General features: G+C 35.3%; 2 protein-coding genes across 2 annotated transcripts in view; both read left to right on the forward strand.

The window, feature by feature from the left end:
- LOC109053278 (protein NLRC3-like) overlaps window positions 1-15966 on the forward strand; it is a 426767-nt gene that overhangs the window by 294238 nt on the left and 116563 nt on the right. The gene's annotated exons all lie outside the window — the stretch shown is intronic.
- LOC109052844 (NACHT, LRR and PYD domains-containing protein 12-like) overlaps window positions 3603-15966 on the forward strand; it is a 55338-nt gene continuing 42974 nt past the window's right edge. The window contains 3 exon segments of the mRNA XM_042765363.1: window positions 3603-3741; window positions 3861-3983; window positions 8336-8452. Of these exon segments, the coding sequence (XP_042621297.1) occupies window positions 3626-3741; window positions 3861-3983; window positions 8336-8452 (356 nt within the window). The 5' untranslated portion in view covers window positions 3603-3625.

The following is a 15966-nucleotide window of genomic DNA, read 5'->3' on the forward strand; positions in this document are numbered from 1 at the left end:
CTTTTATTACACAACTTCAAAGGCTGTGTCTTGTTCCAGATTAGACAAACATTTTGATGATGATTTTAGCCTCAGAACTATAACAGAACACATACTGTAGAAAATGAAACCACTACATAATTTAGTTTAAAATAAATAAAGTCTTCTATTTTAGCTTCAAGGGCTGTGTCTTGTTACAGATTTAATAAAGAACATTTTGCAGTAGTTTTCATTGTCAAAAGTGATGCAGAAGTGATGCTAGAGTCTCCAGTATTACTGCCCCCCTAGAGGAAGATACTTCAAGTGTTTTTTACTGAGTTTGACATTCAAAATATTTTAATAAATTCATTTAAAATGCAAACATTTTTTTTTATCTCAACTTCAAAGGGTGTGTCTTGTTACCTGGGCCTAAAGGAGCATTTCCATGCATTCATTTTCAATAGTATGTGTTCTATTATAGTTCTGTGGCTAAAACCACCATCAAAATGTTCTTCTAGAAACCAGTAACAAGACACACTCTTTGAAGTTGAGATGGACTACTGTATGTTTTAAAAATTAATGAGTTAATTTATTTGATTGTAATTTAATTAGTTTGTATGCTTATTTGATTTTGATATTATAGTGATGGTTGTTTGTATTTTTTTTTGTTTGTGTAAGTAGAAAGACACATTTATTTTTGTTTACATATCAAACTGCATTATGAATTAATTTATTTAAACTTCTGAATGTCAAACTTGGTCAAGACAAGTGCAGTATCTTCTTCTAGGGGGCGGTAATCTGCACAATCATTGTAATGCTTTGCAAGCTTTTTCTCAATCGGTACATTTCAATAACTTTTGTCGTGCTACAGTTCTGTGAATAAAACCAACAGCTAAATGTTCTTTTATAAACAAATAATAAGACACACCCATTTGATTTGAGATTTTTTATTTATACATTTCACATTTCAAAAGTTTAGATGGAATAACTGTGCTTTTTTTTCTCTTCGTTTAGCAGTTTGCAGATGGTCCCTACCCTGCACTTTTACATTATAAGGTCTATCAGTTATAATTCCTTAAGGCAGATTAAAACCAATAAAACCACAATGTGTGTTCTCTGTACATTTGAAAACAAATAGAACACTGTATGTTTCTTGTCATTGTGCTAAATCGTTAAAGAACCATTGAAGATTTCCGAGGCTGAATCTCTGACAAAATGTCAAACGTCGAACCAACTTTATATTGGTGTGGAGAGGCTTTGGGTGTAGTATTGGATTTGATTAAACAAGATTTGGATCGAAGGGGTTTTACTGAAGAGCTGGAAAGAGGCAATAGTTATTCCCATAAGGAAGCCAGGGAAGGATCATAATATTCCAACAAACTGAAGACCAAGAGCACTTACTTCCCATGTATGTAAAATATTAGAAAAGAAGATTACAGAAAGATTATTGTATTATTTGTAAGAAGTTATCACCAGATCAGAGTGGATTTAGGGGGACGAGGAACAGTGGACTCAGTAGTATGCTTGGAGTCAGACATTAGAAAAGCGTTGTTTAATAAAGACATTGTTCTTTGACTTTGAAAAAGCGTATGATATGGTATGAAGAGAAGGGTTGCTGCTGAAGAAGAAAACATGCGGATAGGAGGAGAATGTATAATTGATTAAAGGATTTCTGGAAGAAAGATCAATTAAGGTGAGAGCTGGAGAGTGCATATCATCAAAAGGTATGATAGAGAATGGCATTCCTCAGGGGCGTGTTATAAGACCATTGATTTTTATTATTATGATAAATGATGTGTTTACGAGGGTGGATAAAAATATTTGAATAGATGAGGAAATCAGATTAAAATTGTATAATCACAAGCTAGAACGGGGATCCAGAATAAGATTTCATGGAATCTGGTTAGACAGCAGACTCACATGGAAAAGGCATATTGAGAAGATGGACGAGAAATGTTGAATATAATGAGATGTGTGTCTGGGAAAGGGCTGGGGGCAGATAGACTGTATTCACATAACATTAATCAGATCAATAATGGACTATAGAAGCATTGTATATGGATCTGCAGCAAAAACTCATCTAGATAAATTGGAGTGAATTCAAGCGAAGGCATTAAGGATCTGTCGTGGGGCTCATCCGTCATCACCTGTTTCAGCATTACAGGTAGAAGCAGGGGACATGCCTCTCAAATTAAGAAGACAACAGTTAACTGCAGTATATTGGGCAAATCTTATGGGACCGGACAAATCACATCCCACTTTAAGAGTACTAGAGCAGTGTTGGGAGAATGGAAAGGGGGAATGTAATGTGTTTGGATGGGTGGTTGGAGGTTTAGTAAAGGAGCTGGCTATTAAAGAGTGAAGTATTACTCAAGAGTAATGTTTTACCAGCAGTCTCTTTGTGGATTTTGCCATAGCCTTCAGTTGATTTAAGAATGCTGGAACATAGGAAAAAAAGAGGAAACTAGAGGAAATCCAGGTGAGGGAATACCTGTGGTTAAAGTCTGGACATAAAACACTAGTATATACAGATGCATCAAAAAATCCAGCCACCGTTCAACCTGAAGAGGGCAGCACTCAGATGTTTTTACACCATATATTGTAGAATTAAAACACTTTATACTCAAATGTCAAAAAAGTTACTCGAATCAATGAACAGCACTAATAAAGCCCCATTCTTACAGATCATTAACTAAAAAAATTTGGTTTAGGGTTTAGTTACCCTTTAAGAACACATATTGAGAAAAGGTCCCTAGTCTGACCAGCTAGCAGTTAGCCAAGGGCTAGTCAGTCTTATTTTGGATTTAACTAAGACTAATCTGTATTTTTATGTAACTGAATTTTTAAAAAAAATAGCTAACTTTCAAGACTAGTCTGAACCTTTTATGCCACTGGTCACACAGGATTATAATGATCTCGAGCCTTCGTGACTCTGCCTTTATTTGAGGTTCATTTACAGATTCATTAAAAATATACAAATGAGGAGATGTGAATACTTAAATATAAAACATTACCGTGCTTCTGTAGGCCAGCGTCGATTCACAAACATTGAGGTTTAGTGATAATAATGATTGACATAGATTGTGATGGCTATGAAATATTTACACACTCTATTAAAGTAGCAGGTTTATGATGTTTAAATGATGAAGATAATGTCAAATATTCTTTCAGCTTTAATATAACGATGCAAAAGAGGCTGTAACACAATTTTTTAATGCTAACCATTTACTCGTTTCATTATTCCAAAAAACTAAGAGTGTTTCTCTGCACAAATATTATTTTCTAAAGAGAAACTGTGTGTAAGTGATGGTGAGTGGTATTAAAACTCTGGGTCTGATACTATAAAAACACGTCTTTCTAAACAGTGAAGATTTGTCAGTCAGGTATCACTAGTTTATATTCTAAACAAGCACAGAATCACTACACTGCTGCTGGGGAGCATGATCAGAAAAATAGATTATTACTAAAATAATTCTTTATCAGTTAGTTTGTTGGATATGTCGGCTGACAAAAAAACCTGATGTCAGATTACAGCAGCATAAAACACACTCGCCCTCTGAACAGAGATTGAAACACATGAGCACTGAGTTCCTCCACTGATGTGGTCAAAGTGTTTCTGTTATTTGTTTTGTTTTTTCATTAGCAGGCCTTAAATCAGTTCCTCATCATGGAGATCAGTGAGAGATCTTCATCTCCAGATCCCAGCTGTGTGTCTCTGAAGAGTGACTGGTCCCTGGATAAGCCTCCTAACCTCAGTGCTGGACCAGTGACCTCTGACCCCAGGTGAGACACTGTCTCGTACTGGAGACAATAGACTGACTCATACAACATCATACATCATCTGAACTAATTGTGTTGTGTTAATTACTGTGTGAAGATGAATATGAATAATTATATTTTAGAGTCACCAGGAAGAAGAGGAAGAGATCTTCATCTCCTGAACCCAGCTGTGTGTCTCTTAAGAGTGACTGGTCCCTGGATAAGCCTCCTAACCTCAGTGCTGGACCAGTGACCTCTGACCCCAGGTGAGACACTGTCTCGTACTGGAGACAATAGACTGACTCATACAACATCATACATCATCTGAACTAATTGTAGTGCTGCTTGATTAATCAAATGTGATTGTCATGCTCATCTTGTCAGTAAAGCGGTTCTGTGATTAGTAGTAAATCTCCATCAGGTGCTTTCAGATGGAGCAGCATTTACTACACAGAGCCGTAGTTCACTGACGGACTACACAATATCTCATTCATAATTGCAGATGATTTTATCACTAAATTATGAGATCGAAGAAATTGTTTGTGATTATGAAAGCTGTTTGTGTAGCTTCTCAGTGAACTACAGCTCTGTGTAGTAAATGCTGCTCCATCTGAAATCATGTGAAAATACCACATTTAATAACATGTTTTTACTCCAAACTCACTTCATAACATCACTCCAGTGTTTGAGATAAATCCTTCTGTGAGATGATGTGGGTTCTTACTAGGGTTGCGTACCGAAACCCGGTACCAATATGGTATGGGTATGGTACGAATATGGTAAGGGTATGCAGAGAACCGAATCAGTTTAGGTGTGTCTTGATGCCTGATTTAGGTTCGTCTTAATTATTTGTCGTTGTTCTGAGATATTTTGTTTTGAAGCAGGGGCGTCGCTAGGCCATTTTTAGCGGAGCTATAGTGAATAGCTCCATAAACTGTACACAAATCTGTGATCGCCTCAGAGTCAGTCACCTAATTTGATATGAAAACGGCGTCATACTTCATCTCCTCACTGTCTTTCTGCACGCTCTTCAATCCGCAGACCGCGCCGGCGCAGCGCGAGCAGACTCAAACAGAAGTAGAAAGGACACAAGGTGTGTGTTTATCGATAGATTAGGGTTAATATTATAATATCTGTATCTGTGCAGTTCTTTTTCATGAATACACTTTACAAAAGGTCACGAGGGAGCAATTGTTTTAATATTTACTGTATAGTTTTAGGTTTTTTCTGTTTTCATATTTAGTGTTTAATTTATGCGTCCTGTATCAAATCAATGTGATGCGATTTGTCCCATATTTAACAAAGGCCAACACATATTTGAATATAAAAAAAGTATTATTTGCTGTTTTTTATAATAATAGTAGGTATTATGATGTAATTTTTATAAGAAGTATTAGAGATGCTCGTGTCTTTGTTTCCATAGCGACGGAGTCTCCAGAGCGCGTGCTGTACCCGCACCCCGACGCCGGCGTCCTGAACTCCCCTTGTTTGCACGTGTCAATATTTACGAATAGATGAAATGAAACGGGACAAATTTAATCTTGACAAACTATATATCATTATAAAGATCTAAGCCTCAAGCATCGATGACAGATCGCTGTTTTTCAATGGAAAGCTTATAAAGTATGTATTTGTGTAAGCAGTACACATCAAAACATGAAGAATGAAAATGCAGTCCATACCAGATTCATCACAATAACGAGTCATAAACACATCCACAGCTGTAAATCCCGGTTTAGTTAGAAAGGTAAGGGTCCACTGAATGAAATCTCATGGAGCACATTTAGTCCAACGGAGTAATAACGTTGTAATATAATGATAATTCCTTTGTTTACGTTTCAGTTCTTCAGCAACAGAACTGTTTGTGTCCATTATAACTCAGAGTCAGAAACTGCGTCTTGGCTGTAAAAAAACGGCATGGTTTTGTAGCATACAGTGTCACAAACAGAATGAGACGATCCACCAAAAAAAATAGAAAGATAGGCAGAAGATTGTTTATTTGAATTCTGGCGCTCTCTCGTGACGGCTCTGACGCACCTGTCATCTGATGGAGGTGGAACTTAGCGATCACCTTTTTCTTTATTTGTTTATTTTTCAATTTTTTTTTATATATGTGTGAGTGTGTTTTATGTTGAATGTGCCTGTATCTGCATGATTACCATCTGTTTGAGTGCAAATCAGCTCGCTATTACTGTGTAATCACAGCTATCGACGTGAACGCCGTCTATATGAATAGAGTGTGATTATTGACTTTATGGAGCATTTGTTTTATTACCATCTCTATAACCAGCCATCAGCACATCGGCACGTGATAATATATAACCAGACCAGAATGACTATAGGACCAGAATTCATTGTAAATGCTGCATTTCTAGCAATATCAGGATGTTCTGTAATTGGCATACAAAGTTAAATCTTTTTTATTTTTCTTATTTTTCTTACTCAAATTATTCTTATTGTATCTTTCTAGTGCTCAAATAAATCAATCACTTATATGATGTCTAAGTTTCTGTCTAGTGTTTTATAAATGAAAAAACTATGCAGACATAGACATATATAGACATAGTCTCAGAAAAATGGTTGCAGGAATCTAATTTTTCATGGTATCTCCTTCAGATTTGAAATAGAAACTCATGAGACATTTGACTTTCAACCCATTACTTTTCTAGATTGCTCCAGGACTGATTTCATGTATTTTTATATCAAAAAAAAAAAAATAAAAATCAGTGTTGTAAAACTTTTTCAAGGCACTTCAGTGTCTATAACTTTTAATATTTTTGAGCATTATCAACTCTGGTTGATAAAAAGTAAAGCCCAAAGGGTCTTCTCTCCAAAGACACCAGAATTATGTGTGTAACACACTGAAGTAAGAAACTGTTACAATTTTAAGTTAGGTAGGGCACTTTCAGCTGTGAGTCCCAGAATGGGGGGTGCTGGCTAACAGGTTAAAGTCCTTTCACACGAGCGCAGCATGCGGTAAACAAACCTGCGCAGTTTAAAACATCTAGAGCTCACATCTGCCCTTTGAACACAAGACCCTCCAGATGTAGGGCTGAATTGGAAAGTTATCAATTCGCTGAAGGTGGCAACCCTACGCTCATCACACCAACGCTGTTTCCTCCAGCTAAAATCTAGCCCTTAACACAAATGAACGCATACTTTATAAAACAATCATGTTGGTATTTTCATTTGAAACTTTAATATTTAATATAAAACATATAACAGTGCATGTGGCATACCACATTCATTCACATAACTGATTGAAGACAGTGACACACAGCACTCAGTCAATTCACTCCGTTTAACTAAATATCAGAGTGATTGACAGAGACACAGTAGAAAGATTATGTGTAGGTTTGTATTGTTTTGTATTAGAGTAAGGGAAGCACAACTCAGGAAATGAGAGCATCCGAGGAGCATGTTAATGCTATGTTTATTTATTTTAAATATTTTGAATGTTCTTTATTGTTATCCATGTTTTGTTTTTTTAAGTATCGGTTCAGGCACCGTTTAGGTACCAGTACCGTTTTAAAAGTATCGATTTGGCACCAGTATCGTAAAAAACCCAATCGATAACCAACCCTACTTCTTACACAGAATAAGGCACGCAACATATTTCATATTATTCTAAGCAGTGTTAAAGGCTATGTGGATTAGCATTGCATTATTATCTACTTTATTATAATAAACATTATAATAAGACAAACTCAGGTAAACCATATATTGTCGTAGTTGTGTGTTTATTAGTCACGCTGAATTAATGAAAGCAGTTAAATCTTCTGTTTATTCAGCTAACGTTATAGGGATCTCCTGGGTTTCTTCTGCGAGGAGTATTTGAAGTTTCTGAGATTTACTGCTGATCACAGGTCCGTGTATCTTTTGGTCATTTGATTTTCGACTTAAAAAGAAATAAAGAGAAATGAGAAACAGTTTGATTTTCATTTTTTCATTTTGTTTAAGAAACGAAAAAAGAAAATTTAGCTGTTTTTTTTTTCTCACTTTTGTTCAAGGGTAAAAATCAGGTAAAAATGTGTGAGCGGCGCTGAAACGCTCCTCTCTTGCAGTCCACAGACATACGCTCTTGTGGGGGTTCATCCCTTCTGTACTGCACTGACACACGGCAGCTGCGAGCACAGTTCATTTTCAACAGGAGAGAAGCGGCAGGCGAGCCAGGTTTATTAATCCTGCGGATTCTTGGCTAGCGGCGCTTATATGATAAAATAAATAAATCAATAAATATTTGCACTGATCCTGATCCGCACGCGCCATCCTTATAACAGCGGAAAGGCTGCTGCGTGTCGATGCAGTACAGAAGGGATGAAAACATTCAAAACAAATATTAAAGCATAATCTCAGTTTTTCCCATAAACAAAAATATGAAAAATCCAGCTAAATTTATGTTTCCCGTTTCTTAAACAAAATGAAAATCAAAAACCGTTTCTAATTTCTCTTTATTTCTTAAGTAGAAAATCAAATGACCAAAAGATACACGCACCGATACGCATGACAATCACAGCTTCTGCCTAATCATGATTTAATTATGAATAATTGTGCAGCCCTAACTAATTGTATTGTGTTAATTACTGTGTGAAGATATATATGAATAATTATATTTTAGAGTCAGCAGGAGGAAGAGATCTTCATCTCCAGATCCCAGCTGTGTGTCTCTGAAGAGTGACGCATCCATGATAGAGCCTCCTAGATTCAGTGCTGAACCAGTGACCTCTGACCCCAGGTGAGACACCGTCCAGCTTGGTATCATGCTGTGAGACATTATTAAAACTCTTACTCTTCTGCTGTCCGCTGTTCTCATTATTTTCTGTATTATTGTCACACATAAGGTGCATGGAGCACTCAGAGTAAACTAGAATCACTTTATTTGTCAGAGATCAGTGCTGAGGATTTTTTCTTCTCGTTCGGTCGAGCCACTTGTTCAGATTATTACTGGCCCTGACACACAAACATAAAATAGTTGCTGTTATTATTGTTTTTGATCTAGGTTATCTTTTATACTAATAAATAAGATTATTTGACACCAACATGTCAGATACTAATTAAATTTTATGATTCTCAATTTCAATTTTGATACCACAGCAAAAACTGCTAGCGTAGCATAGGGCTGCACGATTAATCGTATTTTAATCTCGATAACGATATCCACTTTTCTCGATTAATTAAAAATAATCGTCACGATATTGGCTGGCTCGTTATTTATCCTGAAACGTGTTTTTAATTTGGCATTTGCATTACCTTGCATTGCTAACAAGTCTTCACTAGCGTTCATGCCAGATGTGAAGAGATTTAATCCCCAAAACAAAACTTTTCTCCTTTTCTCCTGGCTAACACTTTCTGCCTGGGGTTTTATTTGATTTGTGCAATCTGGCAACCCTGTGCGCGCTCACTGATGACGGAACAAGCACTGATGAAAACATACGAGTTTAGCGATCTCTCCACAGCGATATTCTGCTTACATGAAAGTGTCATATAGACCAGGGGTTTTCAAGGGTTTTGAGCATCAGTTAATTCAGAGACATTCCCTTGAGGATTTATGAATATGAGTCTTCAACCATCCACTAGGGGGCGATCTGACTCCCACAGATAGTTAGAGCACACTTATTGACAGTGTAAGATGATTTACAGTTAGCTGTGTCAGCATGTTGTTATCTCAGAAACATGCTCAGACATCACACTGAATCAGGTAAACTGGTTATATATTTATGTTTCAGTATAATTATGCACGCTACACCAGAGTCGCTTCTAAACCCTTTTTAGGTTGGTTTCAGCCCCCCATCTGTCACCTTAGCCCCCAAAAACTTCTTAATCTTAACAATCAGGCCAGTGCTGCTTCCTCATGAAAGTTTTTCATTCTCACGTGTTTTGAGTCTTGTCAGTTTAAACACTAAAGTAATTTTAAACCATTTAAGCCCAAGATATCTCAAAGTGGTACTCACGCGCTGTGATAAAGCGTTTCTATGCGCACCGCACGCACACACATGTGAAGTGCACAAACAAATAGCCGTAGCCTTCTCAGACAGCGGGTGAATACCAATGGTTGTCTTGACAAGTATCCTTGTAAGCACAGTCTGTTGTTTTAAGTGAATGTAAACAGTAAAGGAAATATCAAATTTACATCAGTATAACGAATCTCATTTCTTCTGTAAATAATGTTAATCAAAAAGAGCAAAAGAAAAAAAATGTCGGTGCTTTAATAGTTTTAATGGATATTTGTGTTTATGTTATTGTTAATAAAGTAATTCTGTGTGAATAATAGTTGGGGGCGTGAGTGAAATTAGACAAACTTGGGGGGTGCATGTCCTAAAAGGTTGAAAACCCCTGATATAGTGAATGTGTGTTTTTTTGTACTGCCATTTGTACTGTTTCTATTACCAAATGTGCCATGATCAAACTTTCACTGAGTTTCAATTAGGGCTGGGCGATAAAACTATATGTATTGTGATAGACATGTAATCGATATCAATAAAAAATGCGTTCGATAAAACGTTCAGTATTTATTTTTCTTCCTTGGAAGAAACCAGAGGTTGCGAAGCAAGTTTGGTTGCATGAACAAAGGCACTCGCTCTCTTTTTTATTATTATTATTATTATTTTTATTATTATTATTATTTGAACATTCCGTTTACAGTATGAAACAGAGTTAGAACACAACAATCCTTTTTAAAATAACAAAATATAAAGAATAGAGACAGAGAACATTTCAACAACATCATAACACAAAAAAGTGTTACTTAACAAAAAAAGAGAAGGATAAAGAGAGAGAGCATTACTTTAATGAAAGAAAATCTAAACATTTAATAAAGTAAAGAGTTTGTAGGTCGTGCAAATTTTACAAGTTCTGATCGCTTTTGGGTTAAGAGATGACGAGATTGTATTTAAATAATGTTTTATCTCATGCAAAAATACCAAAAGAATTGGTTTACAGTTTGAGAATTTACATTTATGAATATAAAATCTGCACAGGAAGATAATTAGATTTATTATAAAGCAGGCATTAGAATCCGCTTCAAAAAACCAAAAAATAACAATTTGGGGATTCATAGAGAAATTTTGCAAGATATTTCTTGAGATAAACCAACTAACATCTTTCCAAAGTTTCCGAGTATAACTGCACGACCAAAACAAGTGAAGAAGAGTTTCAATGTCATTCTGACAGAAAGAGCAATTAGTGTCAAAATCAGATCTGATTTTTTTCTGAAGGAAATTTTTGACTGGGTAAATATTATGAACTAATTTAAAAGATATTTCTTTTACTTTGTTTGTGAGGAAGAATCTATGTTGTATGGACCATATATTTTTCCAATTTAAATTATCAAAAAGCCTATTCCAATATGAGATTGCAGGAGGGGCAGAAATAATGTTTTCAAGGAATAGAACTCTTACTTTATAATTTCTTCCTTTTTTCAGTGAAACATATCTTACCAATAGGTGTGTTGACAGGTTCAGGATAAGACAACGAACCCAAGGAGAGAGTATTGTTTTTGAAAAGCATGAGTATCCCAGAAGGAATAGCATCCATAACTGTGGCAAACTCTTTGGGAAACTCTGCATACCTAAAAAGCAGACCTTCGTTATTAAAGAGCTGTCTAACATGATATATTACATTACTGAACCAGTTATTATAGAACAAAGATTTATTCTTAAATAAAATATACCTATTGTTCCATATGTAACAACGATGAGGAGAAAAGTTATGTCCACGCCAAAAGAACTTGTTGGTGAAAGTTAGATAGCTTGACAGGGAGTTTATAAATATCATAATTACACATTAAAGCAAACTTTGCACCACCAAGTTGCGAGAAGGTAAGCTGAGGGAAAATATTCCAAACAGAGATGGGATTTTTAAGGAATCGATTGAGCCAATTTAATTTAATTATGTTATTTAGTGAACTAAAATCAATGAAGTTTCAGCCCCGTTTTGTTGAGAATTTAGTATCACTGACTTTTTCAAATAATGGGGTTTATTTTTCCATAAAAATTTAACTAAGATTCCATTGATAATTTTACAAGTGTTCTTATCAATGAACAGTGACTGAGCAGCATAAGTAAGGCAAGACAGACCCTCCGCTTTAACAAGTAAACCTCTGCCTTTCAAAGAAAGGTCTCTCTGCAGCCAGCAGTTAAACCGTTTCATTGTATTTATAACAATTGGGTCCAAATTAGCAGAACATCTAGAGTTATCTTTGGTTATTTTTATACCCAAGTATGTAACACAGATTTTAATTGCAATACCATCAATTGAAGAGATCATACTGTCTTTTAACGGAAGTAATTCACATTTATTAATATTAAGATGTAGGCCAGAGGCTTTAGAGAAGAGATGAAGAGTACATAAGGCTGCAAGTATTTGCAGAGAGTCTTCTACACAGCAAAAAATCCAAAGTGAAATCAACTCTGCTGGGAGTACATGTGAGACCACACTCAAGAGTGTGAAAGTGTTAAAATATGAGTGTTAAATTAACACTGAAGCGGAGTTAAAGTTAATGAGATAATTAAGTGATTAACTGAGTGATGACTGACCATTATTGACGAGACCTGATGTTAACGAGCAGAATCAACAAAAACAAAAATCACAATTTTTTATGTCACCATTATAGTGGCCAATGTTTGCTTTAGTTGGGCTCTTGACCCTTACTTTTTTAAAATTAGATTTTTGGGAGCCATGGATGAATTTTGATAAGTGGCACCCAGAATGCACTGCAACACAAGTCTCCTGCAACATGTTTTTTTGATTGTCACCGTCGTTGAGGTTCATAGGTTGATTCTTGATGTTTTTGCATGTTTTAAATGAAAGACTCTTTTGAAAGATTTTTGAACAAACAACTTAAGAAATTCCACAGATTGTATTTAAAATGCTGGTAATCCTATGCTGAAGAATCATTCGGCCGCAATAATCAACAATGAAAGTTTAATTCAGTGATTCAGGAAAACCAACATTTTTTGTTTGCCCGTCTGTTTTATAACTCCATTACAACAGCCAAACAAAATCTGACTTTAAAATGTTAAGGGTCAAGAGCCCAACTAAAGCAAACACTGACCACTATAATGGTGACATTAAAATAGTGATTTTCATCTTTGTTGATTCTGCTCGTTAACATCAGGTCTCGTCAATAATGGTCAATCATCACTCAATTAATCACTTAATTATCTCATTAACTTTAACTCCGCTTCAGTGTTAATTTAACACTCCTATTTTAACACTTTCACACTCTTGAGTGTGGTCTCACATGTACTCCCAGCAGAGTTAATTTCACTCTGGAGTTTTTGCTGTGTATTATATTGTAGTCGTTATTTAATAAAGTAATTGGGCGCTAATTATCAATAAGAAGGGGATCTTTATTTGGCTTTGGAATTAGAGTTATTATTCCTTGACATAGGGTGGGAGGAAGAAATGTTTTCTCTATGCTTTCTCTAAAAACCTCTAATAGAAATGGTGTAATTTTTTTACTAAATAATTTATAGAATTCTGAGGTGAGCCCATCAGTGCCAGGAGATTTTCCATTTTTTAATGAATTAATTGCTTCTACAATCTCATTTGTGGTAATAGGAGCATCACAAAAATCTTTATCTACCATGTTTAATTGCTGTATGTTCTGAAGAGACTCGAAGAAATCAGTTACATCTTGGTGGCAAAATTTAGATGTATATAAATCCGTGTAAAATTTAGAACAGAATTTTCCTATTACTTTTTGATCTTCATTTAATACTCCATCAATCATGAGTTTCCCCATAGTATTTGTTTTAGCTTGTTGTTTTTCTAAACGAAAAAAAAAAGCAGAGCTTTGCTCACCTTCCTCAAGCCACTTTCTGCGTGATCGGACATAAGCTCCTTCAGCTTTATATTTATATATTTTATCTAATTGTTGTTGCTGTTCAGTAAGTTCAGCTTTATCAAAATCAGTCATATCTTCCACATTTTTGGCTAAAAGACTAGCAATTTTACAAATAACACTACTCTCATTAGACTTCCTCTTTTTAGCCAAGTCACTACTGAATTTTCGAAAATATTTACCAACTTCATATTTAGTTAACTCCCAATTACTGCAATAGTTATCTTCTTCATTTGCTTTGTTCCAAAGATTTGTGATAATGTCATCCATTTTAATTCTAACTTCAGTATAGGCAAGAATTGAGTTATTGAGCTTCCAATAAGAGGGAGTACTATATGAATTAACATTAGTTGAAATAGGGATGCAAATAGAAGATGCTTTTATGGTCAGATAAAGGTGAAGGAATAATATCAGTTGAAATTTTATTCAGCTCTTTAGAAGCAAGCCATAGGTCAATGCGAGATTGGCACGAAAAAGATTTATTATTCCATGTGAATACTTTTAAAGATGGATGAGCTTCCCTCCAGCTATCAACCAAAGAAAATCTTTGCATGAACATCTTTAAGTAGGAATTAGAATTATTAGATTTTGGGGGCCATCTATCAATATTATTATCCATTACCACATTAAAGTCTCCTCCAAAAAACAAATTAGATTTGGGGTAATTATTTAACAATGAAAGTATACGTTCTTCCATTCTATAAAATAAATCTTAACTTTCTTTTTGTTGATTGGGTCCATAAAGATTGGTAATAATAAACATTATGTCTGAGATTTCAAGTAGGAGGCAAATATATCGACCACCTGGATCACAGTCAGAAAACAGAACTTTACCCTTAAAGCGATGAAGTAAGATACAGACCCCAGCTGAACTTGATGTTCCATGGGACATCCACAGGTCCAAACCCCATTGTGATCTCCAAAATTTAAAGTCATCTTTGAATGAATGACATTCTTGTAAAAAATAAAAATCTGATTTGAACCGTTTAAGGTACAAAAATATAGATTTACGTTTAGTAGAGTCTCTTAGCCCTCTAACATTAAGTGAGTGAATAGAAAGAACCATAAAGGACAATAAGAACAGAAAGAAAAAATAAAAATAATAATAAGCTAATATAAATAACGCGTTGAGATCGGACTAAAGAAATGTGTGCATAAAAACGAGCACAGCAAACAACAGTAAAAACAATATACTGATGTAGTGCAGTAGCCTGCAAAAATAGGCGTAAAAGTTATTAACTTTAAAACAGTAGTATATAAGAACTCGTAACAAACATGTGTCAAACAAACAAGTAGCATTCAAGCACCTGGTTTTCTATTAAGCTAAACCCAGTGCCACTTTAATAAAGTGCAACGCTAAACGTTATAATCATTAAACCCTAAAAGTAACAAAGCACTTGAGAACGTACACTGTAAAAAATGATTCACTTTATTTACTCAATAAAATTGTTTAAAATTGTATATCCTATATTATTAAGTAAATTTAACACATTAGAATTAATTAGAAATAATCAAATTAGATGCTTACAAGCAACCATTCAAAATGATTAGAAGAACATGAAAAAATTAAGTAAAATTTACACAAAAATATTGATTTCATTGAGAAAAAAAATGAAAAAAAAAAAAAAAACACTATGCTAAAGAATACTATGTTATACATGCCAGGCCAGTAGTTGGCGATCATGAAACACCCTGTGAAAACATTATATGTAGTCAAGTCAAGTCAAGTCAAGTCTGCTTTATTGTCAATTCTTCCACATGTACAGTACATACATACAGAGAATCGAAATTGCGTTACTCTCAGACCCCCGGTGCATACAGATAACACTAACAGTAGAGCTTAAAAATCTAGATCAAATATAAAATATAAGATAAAACTATACAATAAGGGAATGTAAAAAAGACATAATAGAAAAAATAAAATAAAAAATAAGGTTAAATAAAAGCAGCGCAAGGCACATGGCAGATAGAGTGCAAACCAGTGAACAAACAGTGCAGATAAAAGAGATTTTTAGTGCATAAAAAAATAGCTTGTTCAGTCTGATTAAAAGTGACAAAGTGACAAAGGGCTCAGAGCAGTTATTTTTATTAAACTGACTGATGAGGAGGTAGAATGATGTCAGATCCATGGTGAATGAGGGTAGTGAGCAGACCACTGCTGCACAAAGTGACTGGTGCATGACATTCGTATGTTAGAGGGAGGGGGGGTGGAAGGACCTGGGGATGTGGGACCTGGGGGGGGGGGGGGGTTTCATAGTTCAGTGGTGCCTGAGGCAGAAGAGGGACGGGGGGGTAAGTTCGGGAGCGAGTTCAGCTTCCTGACAGCCTGATGGATGAAGCTGTCCTTCAGTCTGCTGGTCCTGGCCTGGAGACTCCGCAGTCTCCTCCCTGATGGCAGCAGACTG

The sequence above is a fragment of the Cyprinus carpio genome, chromosome A1, assembly GCF_018340385.1.
Source record: "Cyprinus carpio isolate SPL01 chromosome A1, ASM1834038v1, whole genome shotgun sequence".
In the NCBI taxonomy this organism is placed as follows: domain Eukaryota; kingdom Metazoa; phylum Chordata; class Actinopteri; order Cypriniformes; family Cyprinidae; genus Cyprinus; species Cyprinus carpio.